Source organism: Balaenoptera ricei, chromosome 12 (genome assembly GCF_028023285.1).
Source record: "Balaenoptera ricei isolate mBalRic1 chromosome 12, mBalRic1.hap2, whole genome shotgun sequence".
Classification (NCBI taxonomy): domain Eukaryota; kingdom Metazoa; phylum Chordata; class Mammalia; order Artiodactyla; family Balaenopteridae; genus Balaenoptera; species Balaenoptera ricei.
In genome coordinates this window covers 50,153,556-50,176,150 of record NC_082650.1, presented here as the reverse complement: position 1 = coordinate 50,176,150, position 22,595 = coordinate 50,153,556, and the positions used below count along the sequence as shown (strand labels likewise).

The following is a 22,595-nucleotide window of genomic DNA, read 5'->3' as shown; positions in this document are numbered from 1 at the left end:
GTGTTAGTCTTGGAGGAGGAACAGAAGTTGACTAAGAGGCTGAGACCAAGAAGGGCATTCCAGACATGGAGAACAGTGCTCCCAAACCACAGAGGCCTGTTACCCACAGCATTCCTATTAGAAGTTGTGAGATATGACCAAGAGCATAGATCTTCGAAGGATACAAGATTATCTACTCTTTATCTCAGGCAGATAAGGTCAGGCCACCATGGTCCGACCAAGTATGTGTTAACCAAGGTAAACAGCTTGGGGTCAAGTGAGACTAATGCATAGTCCCTACTAACAAGACAGTACCCTCTGTGATACACTGGTCCATTGAAATTCCTCCTGGGGGGAAAGGGCAAGAGCCCCAGCCAGGAAGGAGGTTTTCCAGAGCTAGCCAAAGCACCTCTCTTAACTCATCCATCAAAATTAGATAAGAAAACCAAAAGGAACGTGGTATCTAAGTAAAGTGGAAGGAAGCCAGTCTCTAATTTCAAATGCACATTAAGTAAACATACTTAGTGAGGAATTCTGACTTGTGTTTGAGGCTGGCACAGTGTGCACAACTGAGGCTGTTGGAACCAAAGAAAACAAGTTCTGTGGCCAAGGTATTTATCTTACTGAGCAACAGTATTTCCGCCTAATCCCTCAAAACTCTCATAGTCATCATGATGCTCCATGAATCATGCAGCAGCTCTTGCTGTCACATCACAGACAACAGACCACTCCAGATGCAAAGGAGGTTTTGAGGTTCATTGCTTTAATGCATTGGAAAACATAACAGGACAATTTTCTTCTTAAGAAGGTACTCTAGACTTGCCCAATCCTTTTATTTAACTGATTTTCCAAAATGTTAATCTGAAAAGAGCATATTACGTGGAGCCAGCATCTCCCTTATTCTTGCTGTAATCTAGGGCTGGCCTGGCAAAATCATCCTAGCACTATCTATCAGTGACTGAGAGAGAGCCTTCTGCTAGAATCTGGACATTTTATAGGAAAGCTTAAAAAGTGAAATCCTAAATAGTTAACTGTTCTTTTCTTTTGATGAAATAAAAACTCACATTTTAAGGCAAGAAAAATTTAAACATGAAATTTTATAACCCACCACTTGCCTTGTATGTGCAGACATCTTTGGTGAACTTTATGTACAATGCCAATACATCTTTCCCCTTAAAGATAGAGACTGGTGCAGAACAGACTGGGTCAGATGACCTGGGGAGATACTGGGCCTCAACTAATGGAAATTCTTAGCTTAAATACTTACTTAGGACCTTATTAATGTTACTAGCTATATTACTTGTAGTCTGCCTATTTTGCAAGATAATTGTTTCTTGTAGTACTACCATATGTGTGATGGAGTCTTCAATAAAATTAATGATGATTAGATGACTTGAAACAATTGACCAAATATATAGTCCTATAAGATCAAAGATTGTAATAGTGTAACTCTGGATATGAGAAGCAACAAGAGCAAGCATTTCCTAGACCATAACAGACTAGAAAGACAGATGGTCCAGAGGCTTTTGACTATAGTTAACAGGGCCAAGTCCAGTAATAGCACATTAAGTAGCCTATCAATGAAATCCTTGACTGAGCTGGGAATAAGCATTCCTAGTGCTGTGAGACAAATTGATCATGAAATGCCTCCCAAACCTTGGTCAAAATTAAGACCAAAAAAAAAAAAATTAAGACCAAAAGGGAGGGGATTGTAGAATAAAGAATGTTGCCCACCACCTAGTTCTACAAGAATCTCATTAGCCACTGCAGTCACTGACCTACAATACACCCTGAAAGGAATTCAGGGCAAAAATCAGGATGAGACATTCTGTGCTCTGGAAAAACTGGCAGAATAGGCCTTCAGATAGTTAGATATTTTCAGGGGAAAATGTATGAATCCTGTTTCTTGCATCTGCCCATACTCAGAAAGGCACTAAAACTATTAACTAAGATACCTGTTCCTTGCTATTAATAGTAACTTTCTACCAAGATGTGTGCTTGATTGCACAGACCCCTTTGTCAAAATCAAATATCTACTAACCTCCTCAGAATAGTCCTCAGAGCTGGTTATCTCCCAGGTTCTAATCCTCAGTGTGGCCTGAATAAAATTTTCCATTTTTTTCTCAGATTCACTATTGATTAATTTCTGTCAATATCTTCAACCCAGTATCTTTCTCTCAATACTTCTCTATCCACAACCACGGTTTAAAGAAAAAAGTGATAATGGAAAATGGAATTGAATCTTCTCTCAAGCAACTAGTACAGAACACACTTATTAACTGGATCCATCAACATGTTAATTTGTATAATTCATTTCCTACGATTCTCCCACAAATAAATGGAAATTATGCCTCTGCCTGCGCACTTCTTGCTTCCACTCACCCACCCAAAGGAGAAGCTGCTAATCTAATTAGTCAAAGCTCAATGTTCATCTGGCTGGTTTTCACTAGTACGTAGATTATGATGCCTTCAACCTTCACTGGAACTTGGTTCCACGCCCTGGCTCCTGCAGGCAGTTAGTTAAGCCTGGGCAGTTTGGTGGGCCCCAAAGACGTGCCTGGATCTCCTAAGCCTGAACCTTTTGTTCTAGGGCAGCTTCCTGGGGGTATTTTTATTAAAGTGGTATGATGATTTATTTATTAAAATGGTATGATGTTTTGCTATTGTTTCTTTGTATGTACTCTCCCTAAGAGCCCCCAGAAGACAGATCAGGAGATGGACATTCACAGGTACTTGTTCATAGTACCCTCCCAACACCATTTAAACCTAACTCTAGCCTCTCCCATTGTGTTTCTCAAGGTGTGGCCCACCTACATTCTGATGGATGCGGGAGTACTTAAAAATGCAAATTCTTGAGTCCCACTCCATTCTATAAAATCAGAATCTTTGAGGTCGATGCATGTGAACATGCATTTTAATAAGCTCCCCCAGGTGACTGTTACGCAGGTGGTCCTGTGAGTTTCCTGGCAGCCTTTTGTAAAGTCCCACTGAAATGTTCCAGCCTGGCCTCACCTGTGCCTTAGCAAATTAAGGGAAGAGGCTACACCTGGGCCAGAGCTTTCAACTGAAAACAGCAGCCTCTCCAACCTCACCCCTAACAAAGGGCCAGACAGGCAGCCCCTACAATTAGCCAGAGGCCCCCAAGAGTCCAGCAAGTATTAATGGTCAAGATTCAGGGCTGGAGAGGAGCTTCAAGATGACGGAAGAGTAAGACGCGGAGATCACCTTCCTCCCCACAAATACATCAGAAATACATCTACATGTGGAACAACTCCTACAGAACACCTACTGAATGCTGGCAGAAGACCTCAGACCTCCCAAAAGGCAAGAAACTCCCCACGTACCTGGGTAGGGCAAAAGGAAAAAGACAAAACAGAGACAAAAGAACACGGATGGGACCTGCACCAGTGGGACGGAGCTGTGGAGGAAAGGTTTCCACACACTAGGAAACCCCTTCGCGGGCGGAGACTGCAGGTGGCGGAGGGAGGAAGCTTCTGAGCCGCGGAGGAGAGCGCAGCAACATGAATGAAGAGGGCAAAGCGGAGAGATTCCCGCACAGAGGATCGGTGCCGACCAGCACTCACCAGCCCGAGAGGCTTCTCTGCTCACACACCGGGGCGGGCGGGGGCTGGGAACTGAGGCTCGGGCTTCGGAGGGCGGATCCCAGGGAGAGGACTGGGGTTGGCTGCATGAACACAGCCTGAAGGGGCTAGTGCGCCACAGCTGGCCGGGAGGGAGTCCGGGAAAAAGTCTGGAACTGCCAAACAGGCAAGAGACTATTTCTGGCCTCTTTGTTTCCTGGTGCGCGAGGAGAGGGGATTCAGAGCACCGTTTAAAGCAGCTCCAGAGACGGGCGCGAGCCGCGGCTATCAGCACGGACCCCAGAGACGGGCACGAGACGCTAAAGCTACTGCTGCAGCCACCAAGAAGCCTGTGTGCAAGCACAGGTCACTCTCCACACCTCCCCTCCCGGGAGCCTGTGCAGCCCGCCACTGCCAGGGTCCCGTGATCCAGGGACAACTTCCCCGGGAGAACGCACGGTGCGCCTCAGGCTGGTGCAACGTCACACCGGCCTCTGCCACCGCAGGCTCGCACCGCATCCGTACCCCTCCCTCCCCGCGGCCTGAGTGAGCCAGAGCCCCCGAAGCAGCTGCTCCTTTAACCCCATCCTGTCTGAGTGAAGAACAGACGCCCTCAGGCAACCTACACGCAGAGGCGGGGCCAAATCCAAAGCTGAACCCCGGGAGCTGTGCGAACAAAGAAGAGAAAGGGAAATTTCTCCCAGCAGCCTCAGGAGCAGCGGATTAAAGCTCCACAATCAACTTGATGTACCCTGCATCTGTGGAATACCTGAATAGACAACAAATCATCCCAAATTGAGAAGCTGGACTTTGGGAGCAATGATATTTATATATTTTCCCCTTTTTGTGAGTGTGTATGTGTATGCTTCTGTGTGTGATTTTGTCTGTATAGCTTTGCTTTCACCATTTGTCCTAGGGTTCTGTCCATCCGTTTTTTTGGATTTATTTTTTACTTTAAAAATTTTTTTTCTTAATAATTATTTTTTATTTTAATAACTTTATTTTATATTATTTTACTTTATTTTATTTTATCCTCTTTCTTTCTTTCTATTTTCTCTCCCTTTTATTCTGAGCCGTGTGGATGAAAGGCTATTGGTGCTCCAGCCAGGAGTCAGTGCTGTGCCTCTGAGGTGGGAGAGCCAACTTCAGGATGCTGGTCCACAAGAGACCTCCCAGCTCCACGTAATATCAAACGGCGAAAATCTCCCAGAGATCTCCATCTCAGTGCCAAGACCCAGCTTCACTCAACGACCAGCAAGCTACAGTGCTGGACACCCTATGCCAAACAACTAGCAAGACAGGAACACAGACCCATCCATTAGCAGGGAGGCTGCCTAAAATCATAATAAGGCCACAGACACCCCAAAACACACCACCAGACGTGGACCTGCCCACCAGAAAGACAAGATCCAACCTCATCCACCAGAACACAGGCACTAGTCCCCTCCACCAGGAAGCCTACACAACCCACTGAACCAACCTCAGCCACTGGGGACAGACACCAAAAACAACGGGAACCACGAACCTGCAGCCTGCGAAAAGGAAACCACAAACACAGTAAGTTAAGCAAAATGAGAAGACAGAAAAACACACAGCAGATGAAGGAGCAAGGTAAAAACCCACCAGACCTAATAAATGAAGAGGAAATAGGCAGTCTACCTGAAAAATCCAGAATAATGATAGTAAAGATGATCCAAAATCTTGGAAATAGAATAGAGAAAATACAAGAAACGTTTAACAAGGAACTAGAAGAACTAAAGAGCAAACAAACGATGATGAACAACACAATAAATGAAATTAAAAATTCTCTAGAAGGGATCAATAGCAGAATAACTGAGGCAGAAGAATGGATAAGTGACCTGGAAGAGAAAATAGTGGAAATAACTACTGCAGAGCAGAATAAAGAAAAAAGAATGAAAAGAACTGAGGACAGTCTCAGAGACCTCTGGGACAACATTAAACGCACCAACATTTGAATTATAGGGGACCCAGAAGAAGAAGAGAAAAAGAAAGGGACTGAGAAAATATTTGAAGAGATTATAGTTGAAAACTTCCCTAATATGGGAAAGGAAATAGTTAATCAAGTCCAGGAAGCACAGAGAGTCCCATACAGGATAAATCCAAGGAGAAACACACCAAGACACATATTAATCAAACTATCAAAAATTAAATACAAAGAAAACATATTAAAAGCAGCAAGGGGAAAACAACAAATAACACACAAGGGAAATCCCCATAAGGTTAACAGCTGATCTTTCAGCAGAAACTCTGCAAGCCAAAAGGGAGTGGCAGGACATATTTAAAGTGATGAAGGAGAAAAACCTACAACCAAGATTACTCTACCCAGCAAGGATCTCATTCAGATTTGATGGACAAATAAAAACCTTTACAGACAAGCAAAAGCTGAGAGAGTTCAGCACCAACAAACCACCTTTACAACAAATGCTAAAGGAACTTCTCTAGGCAAGAAACACAAGAGAAGGAAAAGACCTACAATAACAAACCCCAAACAATTAAGAAAATGGGAATAGGAACATACATATCGATAATTACCTTAAATGTAAATGGATTAAATGCTCCCACCAAAAGACACAGACTGGCTGAATGGATACAAAAACAAGACCCGTATATATGCTATATACAAGAGACCCACTTCAGACCTAGGGACACATACAGACTGAAAGTGAGGGGATGGAAAAAGATATTCCATGCAAATGGAAATCAAAAGACAGCTGGAGTAGCAATTCTCATATCAGACAAAATAGACTTTAAAATAAAGACTATTACAAGAAACAAAGAAGGACACTACATAATGATCAAGGGATCGATCCAAGAAGAAGATATAACAATTGTAAATATTTATGCACCCAACATAGGAGCACCTCAATACATAAGGCAAATACTAACAGCCATAAAAGGGGAAATAGACAGTAACACAATCATAGTAGGGGACTTTAACACCCCACTTTCACCAATGGACAGATCATCCAAAATGAAAATAAATAAGGAAACACAAGCTCTAAATGATACATTAAACAAGATGGACTTAATTGATATTTATAGGACATTCCATTCAAAAACAACAGAATACACATTCTTCTCAAGTGCTCATGGAACATTCTCCAGGATAGATCATATCTGGGGTCACAAATCAAGCCTTGGTAAATTTAAGAAAATTGAAATCGTATCAAGGATCTTTTCCGACCACAATGCTATGAGACTCGATATCAATTACAGGAAAAGATCTGTAAAAAATACAAACACATGGAGGCTAAACAATACACTACTTAATAACCAAGTGATCACGGAAGAAATCAAAGAGGAAATCAAAAAATACCTAGAAACAAATGACAATGGAGAAACGACGACCCAAAACCTATGGGATGCAGCAAAAGCAGTTCTAAGAGGGAAGTTTATAGCAATACAATCCTACCTTAAGAAACAGGAAACATCTCAAAGAAACAACCTAACCTTGCACCTAAAGCAATTAGAGAAAGAAGAACAAAAAAACCCCAAAGTTACCAAAAGGAAAGATATCAGAAGATCAGATCAGAAATAAATGAAAAAGAAATGACGGAAACGATAGCAAAGATCAATAAAACTAAAAAAGCTGGTTCTTTGAGAAGATAAACTAAATTGATAAACCATTAGCCAGATTCATCAAGAAAAAAAGGGAGAAGACTCAAATCAGTAGAAGTAGAAATGAAAAAGGAGAAGTAACAACTGACACTGCAGAAATACAAAGGATCATGAGAGATTACTACAAGCAACTATACGTCAATAAATTGGACAACCTGGAAGAAATGGACAAATTCTTAGAAATGCACAACCTTCCAAGACTGAACCAGGAAGAAACAGAAAACATAAACAGACCAATCACAAACACTGAAATTGAAACTGTGATTAAAAATCTTTCTACAATCAAAAGCCCAGGTCCAGATGGCTTCATAGGCGAATTCTATCAAACATTTAGAGAAGAGCTTACACCTATCCTTCTCAAAATCTTCCAAAATATAGCAGAGGGAGAAACACTCCCAAACTCATTCTACGAGGCCACCATCACCCTGATACCAAAACCAGACAAAGATGTCACAAAGAAAGAAAACTACAGGCCAATATCACTGATGAACATAGATGCAAAAATCCTCAACAAAATACTAGCAAACAGAATCCAACAGCACGTTAAAAGGATCATACACCATGATCAAGTGGGGTTTATTCCAGGAATGCAAGGATTCTTCAATATACGCAAATCAATCAATGTGATACACCATATTAACAAACTGAAGAATAAAAACCATATGATCATCTCAATCAATGCAGAGAAAGCTTTCGACAAAATTCAACACCCATTTATGATAAAAACCTTCCACAAAGTAGGCACAGAGGGAACTTTCCTCAACATAATACAGGCCATATATGAAAAACCCACAGCCAACATCGTCCTCAGTGGTGAAAGACTGAAACCATTTCCACTAAGATCAGGAACAAGACAAGGCTGCTCACTCTCACCACTATTATTCAACATAGTTTTGGAAGTTTTAGCCACAGCAATCAGAGAAGAAAAAGAAATAAAAGGAATCCAAATTGGAAAAGAAGAAGTAAAGCTGTCACTGTTTGCAGATGACATGATACTATACATAGAGAATCCTAAAGATGCTACCAGAAAACTACTAGAGCTAATCAATGAATTTGGTAAAGTAGCAGGATACAAAATTAATGCACAGAAATCCCTGGCATTCCTATACACTAATGATGAAAAATCTGAAAGTGAAATTAAGAAAACACTCCCATTTACCATTGCAACAAAAAGAATAAAATATCTAGGAATAAACCTACCTAAGGAGACAAAAGACCTGTATGCAGAAAATTATAGGACACTGATGAAAGAAATTAAAGATGATACAAATAGATGGAGAGATATACCATGTTCTTGGATTGGAAGAATCAACATTGTGAAAATGACTCTACTACCCAAAGCAATCTACAGTTTCAATGCAATCCCTATCAAACTACCAATGGCATTTTTCACAGAACTAGAACAAAAAATTTCACAATGTGTATGGAAACACAAAAGACCCCAAATAGCCAAAGCAATCTTGAGAACGAAAAATGGAGCTGGAGGGAATCAGGCTCCCTGATTTCAGACTATACTACAAAGCTACAGTCATCAAGACAGTATGGTACTGGCACAAAAACAGAAATATAGATCAATGGAACAGGATAGAAAGCCCAGAGATAAACCCACACACATATGGTCACCTTATCTTTGATAAAGGAGGCAAGAATATACAATGGAGAAAAGACAGCCTCTTCAATAAGTGGTGCTGGGAAAACTGGACAGGTACATGTAAAAGTATGAAATTAGAACACTCCCTAACACCATACACAAAAATAAACTCAAAATGGATTAAAGACCTAAATGTAAGGCCAGACACTATCAAACTCTTAGAGGAAAACATAGGCAGAACATTGTATGACATAAATCACAGCAAGATCCTTTTTGACCCACCCACCTCCTAGAGAAATGGAAAAAAAACCAAAAATAAACAAATGGGACCTAATGAAACTTAAAAGCTTTTGCACAGCAAAGGAAACCATAAACAAGACCAAAAGACAACCCTCAGAATGGGAGAAAATATTTGCAAATGAAGCAACTGACAAAGGATTAATCTCCAAAATTTACAAGCAGCTCATGCAGCTCAATATCAAAAAAACAAACAACCCAATCCAAAAATGGGCAGAAGACCTAAATAGACATTTCTCCAAAGAAGATATACAGATTGCCAACAAACACATGAAAGAACGCTCAACATCATTAATCATTAGAGAAATGCAAATCAAAACTACAATGAGATATCATCTCACACCGGTCAGAATGGCCATCATCAAAAAATCTACAAACAATAAATGCTGGAGAGGGTGTGGAGAAAAGGGAACACTCTTGCACTGTTGGTGGGAATGTAAATTGATACAGCCACTATGGAGAACAGTATGGAGGTTCCTTAAAAAACTAAAAATAGAACTACCATACGACCCAGCAATCCCACTACTGGGCATATACCCTGAGAAAACCATAATTCAAAAAGAGTCATGTACCAAAACGTTCATTGCAGCTCTATTTACAATAGCCAGGACATGGAAGCAACCTAAGTGTCCATCAACAGATGAGTGGATAAAGAAGATGTGGCACATATATACAATGGAATATTACTCAGCCATAAAAAGAAACGAAATTGAGTTATTTGTAGTGAGGCGGATGGATCTAGAGTCTGTCATACAGAGTGAAGTAAGTCAGAAAGAGAAAAACAAATACAGTATGCTAACACATATATACGGAATATAGAATATATATACAGAAAAAAAAAGGTCATGAAGAACCTAGGGGCGAGATGGGAATAAAGACACAGACCTACTAGAGAATGGACTTGAGGATATGGGGAGGGGGAAGGGTAAGCTGTGACAAAGTGAGAGAGTGGCATGGACACATATACACTACCAAACGTAAAATAGATAGCTAGTGGGAAGCAGCCGCATAGCACAGGGAGACCAGCTTGGTGCGTTGTGACCACCTAGAGGGGTGGGATAGGGAGGGTGGGAGGGAGGGAGACGCAAGAGGGAAGAGATATGGGAACATATGTATATGTATAACTGATTCACTTTGTTATAAAGCAGAAACTAACACACCATTGTAAAGCAATTATACTCCAATAAAGATGTTAAAAAAAAAAAAGATTCACGGCTTTGAGGTTCAGCTGCTCCTCCACTAAACCTTGAGGAGTGGAGTTTTATTCTATTAAAGTTAATACTTTAAGCATTTCTTCTTCTTCCACAGACTTCGTCTTGCACAGATATCCCTATTGGAAAAACATTCTTTTCCATTCAATCTCTGCTAATGTTCCCCTTTCCTCTCCTAGCTCAAAAATAGAACACAGAAGTTTTTCCATTTTAACCATTTATTAACCATCTCATTTATAGACATTAGCTTTTGAAAACAACTAGGAGTAAGGACTCAGTAAAATTCAGCTCCTAAAAATTAATTAAATATTGATTTTTCAAACTTTCTTGTTAAGATTTATGGCCAAGGCTTCAATGAACTCTCTTGTGAGCAAAATCAGCGAGGGCAGTAAGTCCTAGCTAAGCTCTAACTCAGGTAATTATGGGTTTTTTTCTCCCTCTCTCTAATTCCCCTTGTCATTTTAGCCATATAAACAGAATTAAGCCTGGACAAAGGAAAACAGACTCCAGGAAAAAATGTTTTCTGAAATGCTTTTTAGTTATTTAACTTGAAGGGATCTAATTTATTTTCCTTTCATTTTGTATCCCAAAAGCCTGAATAGCATTTCTGCCAACCCATAAGTAGAATCTGGCAAAGGGAGCCCTTAAATTTTGGGGACTTGGCAAGAATCGCTTCAATAATCAAACTGTATGTTAATGAAATACATTATTTTGAAAGGTAAAATATCAAGGAAAGGGTTGTATTTTTGTTGCCTTTATCCCAGTTTGTGTGTGTGTGCATGTGTGTGTAGCAGTAAATATAATAGAAACTATTGTTATAAATTTGTAAAATCTGAATCTCTAGATCCGTAGGTTCTTATGTCATTCTTACAATCAGTTAGATGGTTAGATGATTAGATAGATAGATAGATAGATAGATAGACTGACTTTAAAATGTATTTTTTCTTTTTAAAACAGCAACTGTTGCTTAGATTAATTTTGTACTGCAAGCCATGCTTCCTGAAGGCATATGGTTCGGGGGTTGCCATAAAAAGCTGGATCTGGAGCCTTCCTTTAGAACACAGCACTGGGTTTATGATTTAACTGTTTCTTGTTAGCAGCAGTGTATCGTCTACTCCAGAACTCAGAGATGTAACCATGGCCTTTCACATTAGAAAACAATACCTAGTAAAAACTGAGCTTGATGTTATGCCTACTCTACCCGAATACCTTGCTCTGTGCTTCTGTTCCCAAGCTCCTTTGGCCTGGGGAAGTTTACCCACCCCATCTGTCCACCCTGTTAGAGAACACACAGTTCTCTTGCATCCTAGCCGTTCACCACTGTGGGGGGGATATTTAATTCAGTTTTGACATCCCAGCCAGTGCCTAGCACAGCGTCATCCACAGAGCAGGCACGCAACAAATGCCTGCTGAATTGAGGAATGAATAAATCAACTGATAAACATATCAAATGCTAGGCCTTGCTGTAAAAGCTTGAACACGGATTTGAGGGAAATATATATATATATATATTAAAGCAGTGTAAGAGGATGGAGGTGGGATTTGCTTAAGTACCTACAGAGGGTTTTTTTTTGTTTTTTTTTTTCCCTTGCCCATTATGACTCACTACTGCTAACTATGAAAATTTTAGGTAATAGTGACTCTAATATTCTGCCAGCTTTGTAGGCTTTCATTGTCAAGATGAGTTCTAAATGAGGCATAAGCTCCCAAAGCAGCCAAAAACTCTGCATTACATAGAGAGGGGGAGGGAGCACTGGTCAGTAGGATTCTGATTAAACCAGTTAGTGTCATCTCTGATGAGCTCCCACCTGCTGGTCTAGTGACTCGGAAGCACACAAAAGCACAGGACTTTAACTGGGTAAAATGACCTCTGATTACAAAACAATTGTGAGGTCTAGAACTTTATCTTGTTCTTTCTAGAGGATTAAAAATCTTTTAGCGAGCTTTAACAACCAAATCTCTATTATTATACTCATCAAGCTGAATAATAATTATATGTCCATTTATCTACCTTCCCAACTAGTTTGTTAGCCACCTGAGGGCAGAGACTGTATTCCCAAGGCCTATGTTCCTGGCACATAGTAGATGCTCAGTAATACTTGGTTAATAACAATTCTACACTAGTCTTAACAAAGTACAGGCTCACAGAGCTGGAAGGGACCTTAGAAATAATTTGATACAATCTCTTCGTTTTCAAGATCAGAACAGCCAGAGCCAAACAAGCAAAATAAACTGCCCAGGGTCACAACATTAAACTACCTCACAGGATGCTTTTTTTTTTTTTTCCTAAATTAATTAATTAATTAATTATTTTGGGGGGCTGCATTGAGTCTTCATTGCTGTGCGTGGGCTTTCTCTAGTAGCAGGGGCTGCTCTTTGTTGCAGTGTGCAGGCTTCTCATTGCGGTGGCTTCTCTTGTTGCAGAGCATGGGCTCTAGGTGCACGGGCTTCAGTAGCTGTGGCGCACGGGCCCAGCTGCTCCGCAGCATGTGGGATCTTCCCAGACCAGGGCTCGAACCCGTGTCCCCTGCATTGGCAGGCAGATTCCCAACGACTGCGCCACCAGGGAAGCCCCAGGATGCTTTTTTTAAAGAATTTTTTCCCTCTCAGCCCATAACTCATAGGAAAACTCCAAGAGGGGCTTGAAATAACACTTTCATGCCTCAAGAGCTTCTTCTAAGTTAACATGCCTTTTATAAGTTACAGAACATTAACCTGAAATACATATAAAATAGAATTTAGAGGCTTTCATGTGGTCAATTTATACTGGGAGGTGAAGCTCACAATTCTCAAATTCAACTCATAAATTTAACACCTCTCATTTTTCTCTAGGGCTTTTAAGGGCTTCTTAAAGTCACAGTTAAGAGATCCAGCTTCTTATTCCTCGTGTAAAACCAAACTATAAAATTAAAATTTCAGTATTTTAATTGTCTAAGTCCACCAAATTAATTTGCAGCAGCAAAATAAGATGAAATTATGTAAAGCACAGGGACCAATTTATCATCCCATTACTCATGATGAATTCAACAAGCTTTTACTTCCATGTCTAGGTGACAAATACTAAAATTCCTGGTTGTCTGACTGCATCATATGAGAAATGGGACTTTCTTTTACCGCTAAACTAGCCTTCTAAAATTCCAGAAATATATGCTCTCCCATGGATGAAAAACGGGCTTGGCCACCAGTGAGGTTTGGGAGGGGAAGTGGGATGCCAAGAGCTAGTGGGCCGAAGGGAGATCAAAAGACCCAGGGACCCCCAGTGCCATACCAGCTCCACAGTGCAGCCTCCCCAGCTGCAGCTTCACAGGCAGTCTGAGTTTCTAATTTACTAGCACCTCTCAGCTCAGGGCGAACTTTCCCTCGGGCCTTGATTTTCTTTTCTGTCTCTCTTTCCTCAGGATCAGGCTACTTGAGAATGGAACCTCCTGATTAATGTGTCAAGAGCCATAGACTCTCCTTAATGGAGGGTCTCTGCCTGCTCGGGTCGCCCGGGCAGGAGCTGCCACAATGTGTTAAGTCACTAATGAAGGCCAGTGCTCAGTAATGATTTAAAGTGCCCTAAGAACAGAGAGTCTTCGGATTCAGTAAGCTTCTCTTCCTACTGCCTGCAAAGCCTCCTTTACTCTCTGGCCTAACGCATCCCTGTCTGCCAAGCTTCTGTGGCAGAAAAGCGAAAAGGCAGACTTCTCCAAATACAAAATGGAATTTGAACCTCCAGATGACGGTTTTGGTTTGTGACACACTGGACTGCCTACTCATGGGCAGGAATCTGTCGCTTCACATGGTTTTCCAAAACAATTTTCTAAAGTGGATCTTTAAAACACATCGGGATGAATCATTAAAACACCTCAGGGTGACGATACTCCTGGAAGGGATAAGATGCCGAAGCAGATGGAAGGCATCTATTATATGCCTCTAAGTGAGTGAATATATTTAAGCAGCAAGGCCTCAGAAACTCTATCAAGTCCCTATCAGGAGGCACTGAGAAACTCCCCAGCCTTCTTTAAAAGGGGGTAATTAGCGGGACTTCCCTGGTGGTCCAAATGGTTAAGAATCTGCCTTCCAATGCAGGGGACGCGGGTCCAACCCCTGGTCGGGGAACTAAGATCCCACATGCCGTGGGGCAACTAAGCCCGTGCACCACAACTACAGAGCCCATGCACCACAACTAGCAAGAAGCCTGTGCGCCGCAACTAAGACCCGATGCAGCCAAAAATAAATAAATAAATAAAATTTTTTAAGGGTGCAATTAGCATCTTTTACAGAGTCTCCATAACCACTTGTGCCTGAAACACAACCTGAATGGTGCTGATGTATCTCAGGAACCTCAAGGCTTCTTCATCCAGGGACCGAGCAGGACCTGCCCAAGGCTGGAGATCTATATGCCACCGGGGACCCTGTAAAGGAGAAAACATAGGTCAGTGTGTAAGGTATCAGGAGCTTGGGATGGGGGTGGGAAGGACGCAGAGCATCAGCGAGGCAAGACTACTAGCCGCCTGCAAAACAAACACGGCTGCACTTTGCGGCAGGGGGTTGGTTCGGAGCTGCTATAGTTAAGGCCACATCAATCACAGGGAGACAAATGAGGCCTGAGAAAGCCCAGCTACCAGATTAAGCAGGAGACTGCAAAAGCTAGAGGGGATGTCTGTCTCGATCTTCTGATCAAAGGCAAACTCCACTCGATCCCGTCAGGCTCTCTCAGCTGCGGCTTTGTATTACCCGGAGCCACTCCCCGTTGTGGAGAAATCCTCCCCTGCCTACTATGGTTTCCAAGGCTTAGAGCTTCAGAAATAGGTGCCTCCTAGGGGCCAGTTTTGTTGTCATGGTCCCATAATGCCTGAATCCTCAGGGCGCTTGGGCACCTTCCCCCCGAGCAAGGGGGGGGGGTGGCACCCAGAGTTCTAGACCTCAGTGCACCTGTCGTCTGGACCATGCACCTGCCAACAGTCCCTGGAGCTGGCACTACCACGGCTGGCAAGGGTGGCCTTCTAGCACTGTGGGACAGCCTCCAGCTTTCAGCAGAGGACATGGGGGCCTCCCAGGAGCAGGGGGATGAGAACCCTAAGCCCCCGTTTAAAGCAAGGGTAGAGTGGATGAAGGGTTGGGGGAAAGTAGTGGTGATCCAGAAGAATCAAAAATGGGGACCCCTCCAGTCAAAAGGAAGCACCAGTCATAAAATCCTTGCTAGAGCTCAAGTTCCCCACCTATAGTTGTCACCACCTGGAAACCTCCAGAGGCTCACTGTGATCCCAAGGGCAGAGTACTGCCCAGAGTGTATGATGGGGAAGGGCAGGGACCTGGGCAGGGAGAAGCCCCAGCAGCTGGCAGGGTGAACATCTAGTGTCAGGAAAGACTCTGGGGGTCTGGGCACAGGGGTTCCTGCAGAGTGATTAAGATGGGCCCCTAAACCCCATTTTAAGGTGAGGAAAGGGGCAGGGGAGGGTTCTGGGGACAAAATAAAGGGACTGTTCATGTACACACATTGTTCTCCAGTCAGGTATTGCAATGGTCTGAGCATGTGTCTCCCACCCCAAATTCCTATGTTGAAATCCTAATGGCCGGTGTGATGATGTTAGGGGGTAGGACTTTTGGGAGGTGCTCACGTCATGAGGGTGGAGCCTTCATGAATGGAATTAGTGCTCTTTTAAAAGAGACCCCTCATAGCTCCCTAGGCCCTAACATCATGTGAGGACACAGAGAGAAGTCAGCCATCTGCAGCCCAGAAGAGGGCCCTTACCAGAACCCCACCGTGCTGGCACACCAATCTTGAACGTCCAGCCTCCAGAACTGTGAGCAATAAATTTCTGTTGTTTGTAAGCCAGCCAGTCTGTGGTATTTTGTTATGGCAGCCAGAATAGCCTAAGACAGGTATTATGGCAAGAACTGTCTGTCACCCACAAAGAAACATCGAAACAGGCTAGCCCTGAGGCACTTTAGTACCTTTATGGTTTTTTTGCCCCTAAATGGGGTGGCCTAGGTGACTTGGGGTTAAACGGAAAGCAAGGAAGAGCGGGGCGCAAGCAGGTTAGTCAGTGTGAAGCCAAGTGTGTGGGCTTGGGGAAGAAGAGTACACTCTGGCATGAGGGTGCGAGATAAATGCAGACACTTTGTAAGTGGTAAAGCGTTATTCCGGGTTAGGCATTATGAGACTCATATCTCTGCACCAAGTCCCGAGAGCCCACAGTCTTAGTGGCTCTCAGGTCTGCACTGCCTTATGGTGGCTGAGAGCCCTGCAGTCCTCTGGACTGAAAGAAGCCTCACTAATTTCCCACAGGCTGTCTTTTCCTCAGCAATCCTTAAGGCAGGGACAGTTTCATGGGCATGCCACCTGCACAGTCTTAGAAGGGCTTGTGTTTGGCTCAGTGCTGACACTCTTAATAATTTTTTAACAAGAGCCTCCACATTCTTATTCTGTGCTGAGAGCCCTGCAAATTATGTAGTCAGTCTGCCCTGAGGGGCACCTTTTTTTGGGAAACAGGCTTTTCGTATAGCTGTTCCTGTTCTGTGAAGGTCGAGTAGGCAAGAGACTCCAGTCAGAGAGAGCCTGAGAACATTAAGTAATATATCTTCCCAGTTAATGGCTCCCACCCCCTATTTCTTTTTTCCTTCTCTAAATTAGCTGTTGATTACCATTCAGTCAAACAATACTTATTGAGCATCAGCCACTCTGTGCCAGGCACTGGTCGGCACACATTTGAATAAAACCCGGAGGCTCCAGGGAGGTGCTCACAGTCTGGTGGGGGAGACAGACACATACAAAATAAGTTTGACAGGGAAATGCTGAAACGTTAGGGAAAGTCATTCTTTCTGGGAAACTACTTAATTATGAAATCATAAATTATAGACACACTTTAGTACAAACGCCTCTTAGTTTTGCTTGGTCACGCTCCTTTTGCGTCTAACGACAAAGAGTGTCTTCCCAGGTTGCCGCTGCTGTCAGCACAGCAACACAATGCTGCATGCAAGCTTGTCCAGCCCTGGGGTTTAAAACTCCCCACATCATTGTCATGGGACCCTGACAAGTACCCTGGCACCTGGCCCAGGAGCCTCTTGATGAAAATGATAAAGTTCCCACATTATGGTTTTCCTCTAAATCAGGGATCTGTAAACTTTTTCTATAAGAAGTCAAACAGCAAATATTTTAGGCTTTGCAGGCCATACAGTTTCTGTTGCAATTCTTCACCGCCTGCTGTAGCTCAAAATCAGCCAAAGACAGTAAGTAAACAAATGGTCAGGACTGTGTTCCAATAAAACTCCATTTACAAAAACAGCCGGCAGGCTGGATTGGGCCTGCAAGGCTGTGGTTTGCTGACCCCTGCTCTATTTGATTCTAATTTGGTTGTAGACCAGCCTAGAGGAGAGTGTTTACTTGCAATAATGCAAGAGACACAGATTATGATATCTGGGTTACAAACAACTTTGTCATCTGGGTGACTGGGGAAATATTGGCCAGGTCCCAGCAGGATACAGTGGGAAGAATTTAATAGAGAGCCTATTTATAATACAAAGGTGTAGGCAGAGTTTAGGAAACCAATAAGGAGTAATGCAATACCTGTGGCTGGTAGCACCAGGGAGCCCTTTCAAACCCTGAGCCTGAAGGAGCAAAGAGGGGGAGGAATTTGTGGGACCCAGAGAGGGAAACTGCATGGAGAAGGTGTTTCATAGAAGAACACAGCCAATCCCATCACATCCAGCCCTATTACATACCCACCCTAACTGTCAAATCGAAGGATAAGCTAGAGAAGAGGGAGGCTGTGGTTGGTCCATAGGTCCGCCTACTGGGGTGCAGAGCAGGAGAAGCAGGATGGAGAGTGGTGCTGGAGAGGCAAGTGGAAGGTCTCCTGCACAGCATCTTTGGAAAGAGGCACTGAGACTTGACCAGGGAGTCATTCATTCATTCAGTGGCCATTTGTGCCTCGTGCCAGGCTCTGGGTTACAATTTAATATAGGACAGAGCTGTGTACACCAATAAATGCAATGAAGTTCTGCAAGAGCTTTGACTGAAATCTCTATAGGGCACAATGGGGTCACGGAGAGATGAAGGACCCAAGTACCACTCCAAAATAAATACCAGAAAATACAAATGTAGATTATAGGAAGCAGTCTCCAATGTGAGAAGCCCAAAACTCTCAATAAAGAGACACCTTAAAAACCGCAGAAGCACTTAACCTGGGCTAACACACGAAAGTAATGTCACAGATCAATAACAGTGAATCCATACGGTGACTCAACATGACAAAACTATATAATTATCTTAAGAATCCACAAGCAGTATCCATCTTGCTATCTGATATTTCTCAGTTTCTCTGAGTGTTGACCACGACAAAGCTAAACACGACAGCTGGAACGGTGAATAACATAAGTTGAGGGGCCTCAAGTGGGGATATAATAGAAATATACAGCAGACAGATGCCCTCAGAAGTGCTCTGGCTTAATACTTTGGTTGAGCTGTTTAAAAAACATTTCACATAAAGTAATGTTCTCATCGGCATCAGTCTGACAGCAGTTTGTGATTATTTCCCCAAGGAAACCACTAGCTTTTATCATATCTTTCAATTATCACTTGTCTTAATTTTCTAGTGCACACATCAATATTTGTCCTTCAAAGATCCCACAAACAATTCTCTGAGCACCTTAAAATACCCATGGTTGGTGTTTACTAGTACAAGGCAAAAAACCCCATCTTTTTCTTTTAAAAAGATTTTATCATTATGATTTTACCCTCAAACAGTTCCCTAAATGCCAGGGTCCACTATTAGCCATGTGCTCCAAATATCGTGTGGCCAGGACAAGGCTACCCCCATCACTCCCAGGAGGTGGGAAGGTAGATTCCCAGTCCCTTTTGTCACCCCCACTTCCTCTTCAATTGGGTAAAGGAGCAGCTTAAGCAGAAGGTGGTGGAGGTACAGTCACTGGGGTCATTGGGGGCTGGTCTCTGTCCCCGGCAGGCTTGAGCTGAAACGTCAAATGGAGCATACACAATGCGTTGCCACAGAGAAGCGGCCAGGCTCCTGAGCCCCCGCAGGGGCGGTGGGCGGGGTGTGGGGGGGGTGTTGTCCAATTCCTTTGCAATCTGTGGTCCGGCCCCCTACCTAAACCACCAGGCCAGTCGTTCAAAGGAGCGCCTCCCGCAGCAAAGACAGCCATCCCAGGAAAGGCAGGGTCCCAGGTTTCTGAGGAAAGGCAGCTGCCCTCACCCACTTTCGTCTGTGAAGGATTCATCCGGCACTTCCTCCAGGAAACATGCGTTGCAAAGTGAACTGGTTTCTTCTAATGAGGGGAAATGTTTTGATTATACAGAAAAAAATTCCAAAAATTAACACTAAGCAAAGGATTCTATACACAACTAACTCATGTTGTTTGGGGGCTATTTTGCAGACATCTGAGCATCTCTTCCCAAAGGGTAAAAAGTGATCGCTGAGTCAGCCCAAGTTGGTGCACAGAGATAATGGATCTGGCTCTAAAGACGGCAGCAAGCACAGCCGTGAGGCTTTCACATATTTTTATAATTTATGACTTCAGCATCAAATTTGTTTCTTGAAAAAAGAAAATGATTCTTTCAAGCCAAAGAAACTGAATTCCAAGATTTTACTAATAAAAGATAATGCAAAATATAAAGCAATCTTTTAAAATACTCTTTTGCCTACCAGCCTACAACGTATGCATATAACAGAAATATATTAACTCAAGACCATAAGCCCCAAGCAAAACTGGTTGCATTAAAAAAAAAAAATATATATATACAAACACACATATATAAAAGCAGAGCCACCCATGACTTGAAAAGAGAATCATCGATTCTGCCTCGTGCAAAAGCTTTCTTTGCTTTGAAATTTGGAACAACAGCTTCCTTCTTCAGAGGCCGTTTTCCCCACACCCATGAATGACCTCATGCAGGCCACACAGAAATTGTCCAATTAGCAACAGTTCCACCATCAGTTGTACAAGCAAGTTTTATACATGCATGTTTTTTACTTTCTTTTAAAATAAGAACCAAAGGAGTCTAATGGTCCCATTCCTCTGTGTTTCAGTGCTACAGTTCTTTGGGGATGAAATTGTATGACAAGTGATTTAAATAATCAGTTTCTTTATTGTGATGGATAATTGGTAGAGTGTCTGGGATATTTTTACGATGTTTCAATACTCTCAAATGCGCATTCCCACAGCTAGTAAGCTCTTGAAAGGTTTTAGAACCAGCAATTTTCTGCTGGGAGAGACAGCTAACAATTGATTTTCTGTGCTGTGGTTGTGCCTGTGGAAAAGAACAAGGTTGTGAGTCCTTGACTCAAACTAAACAATACGCTGAGCCTGTGTGATGAGTTGATTTTGGGAAGCCTAAGCTTTCTAGAAAAAAGAACAAACTCAAAACAAGCAAAATCTATTTATTTGGCAATTCTGCTGCAATTCTGTGCTAATTAAGAGCATCTGTCAGTGGGCGGGAAACAATGATTGAAGGAAATTGTTTGCTCCTTTTTAGAAGGAGAAGGGAGGCTGTGGGAGTTGTTGGGGGAGGCGGAGGCACAAAGTGGTACCTGGGAAGAGCATGAATCCAGATGAGCACCAGCCACTGTCTTTCTGGAATGCCCTGAGATAACCATGGTTCCTAGGACTTCGCTTGAGTGGGATTAGGGGCTCCCAGAGTCTCTGGGTGGCAGCTCACATGTCTCTCCCCACCAGTCTCATGTAACAGGACTTTCTCTCAGAATCAGCCCTGCTTTGGAAAGAGCAGGGGTCAGTTACACACTTTATTGTGACATTTAAAATTCAGGTACCCCATGCAAAAATTTCATTAAAAAAAAAAAATCTCCGTTTCAGTTCTGGGTAACATGGATAAGCACGCCCGCACCCTGTGTCTGGCACTGAATACGGCAATAAAACCTGGACAGAATGCAGAGAGCAGCTATTTGAGGAATCTGAAAAGTAAATACTAGCAGGCAGATTGAAGACCAGAACTCAAAGTACCAGGAACCAGCAGTGAGGTTACCACTGTTTTTCTCCTGGTATTCCCCTCAAGCCCCGACTTGGGCAGCCACACACTGGATGTGGACATCATTGCAGACGAGAGCTCCAGGAGAAGCCCTCTAGTTCAGGCTCAAGGAGGGAAGGGGTCTCCTAATGCTCAGAGAAAGCAGGGGGCTTCCCCATTTCCCCCTCTCCTTGCATTTCCTTTCCTTCATTCTAGCATCCCAACTCCCAGGCAATCCCACTGCAGTGGTGGAAGCCACAGCAGGAGTCCGCAAGCACCTAAAACTCTGAGGAAAGGGAAGTTTCTTCTCTGATCTGAGGTTGTGGCCCCAAACCCTGCTGAGTATTTTCTCTCTTCTCAGGCAGCTTGGCCTTGGACTTGGACATAGTCACGGGAAGGGTGCCATAAAACACAAGCAGAGCAAGAGTAACTGAAGTCTAGCCTTTCTAGCCAGAGGTTCAGGAATGCAGGGGACTAGATAATACAGTCAACCCTCGGTATCTGTGGATGCGGAACACTGGGGATACTGAGGGCCGAATGTAGTACGCCATTGTATAAGAGACTTGAGCATCCACAGATTTTGGTATCCGTGCGCATGCTAGAAACAATCCCCTCCCCACCCCAGATACCTAGATACTTGCATCTGCACGTGCATCTGAACCATTAGCATATCCAAAACTTTGAGAACCAAGCTAACAGACAGACTTCCACCAGGTCCCAGACTGGCCACTGGTGTCACGCATGTGGGACAGATCTGAAGAACACTGCAAAGATTTTGAAAACAGAACTGATACTGAAACCACAATCCATAGAAGGCTGGCTGGAACTTGAGACCTGAACCCAACCAGGTCAAGTGCCTGTAAAAACAAATATATGGACATTATCTATAGTATTTAAACATGACTCAGAGTCTCATGATATTACATACAAAATGCCCAGGATATAACCCAAAACTACTCAGCATATGAAGAATCAGGAAAATCCCAATTGGTGTGGGGAAAAGACAATCAACAAATGCCAATGACATGACACAGATACTGGAATTATTTGACAAAAACTTAAAAGCAACTATTACAGAAATACTCCAAGAAGTAATAGTGTACACTCTTGAAACCAATAGAAAGATAGAAAGTCTCAGCAAAGAAATAGGATATATAAAGAGCCAAATGGACATTTCAGACCTGAAAAATACAATAAACAAAATAAAAATCTCAGTAGATGGACTCAATAGCAGAATGAATATAACACAAAAAAGAGTCAGCGAACTTGAAGATAGATCAATAGAGAGTATCCAATCTGAACAACAGAGAGAAAAAATTATTTGAAAAAGA

The 22,595-nt window shown here is 42.9% G+C and overlaps 1 protein-coding gene across 1 annotated transcript in view; it reads right to left on the bottom strand.

The window, feature by feature from the left end:
- The window catches only part of METTL24 (methyltransferase like 24), a 118,531-nt gene that overhangs the window by 70,394 nt on the left and 25,542 nt on the right, over nucleotides 1-22,595 (bottom strand). The window contains exon 2 of the mRNA XM_059942000.1: nucleotides 14,597-14,695. Coding sequence (XP_059797983.1) covers nucleotides 14,597-14,695 — 99 coding nt within the window. The remainder of the gene's footprint in view (nucleotides 1-14,596; nucleotides 14,696-22,595) is intronic.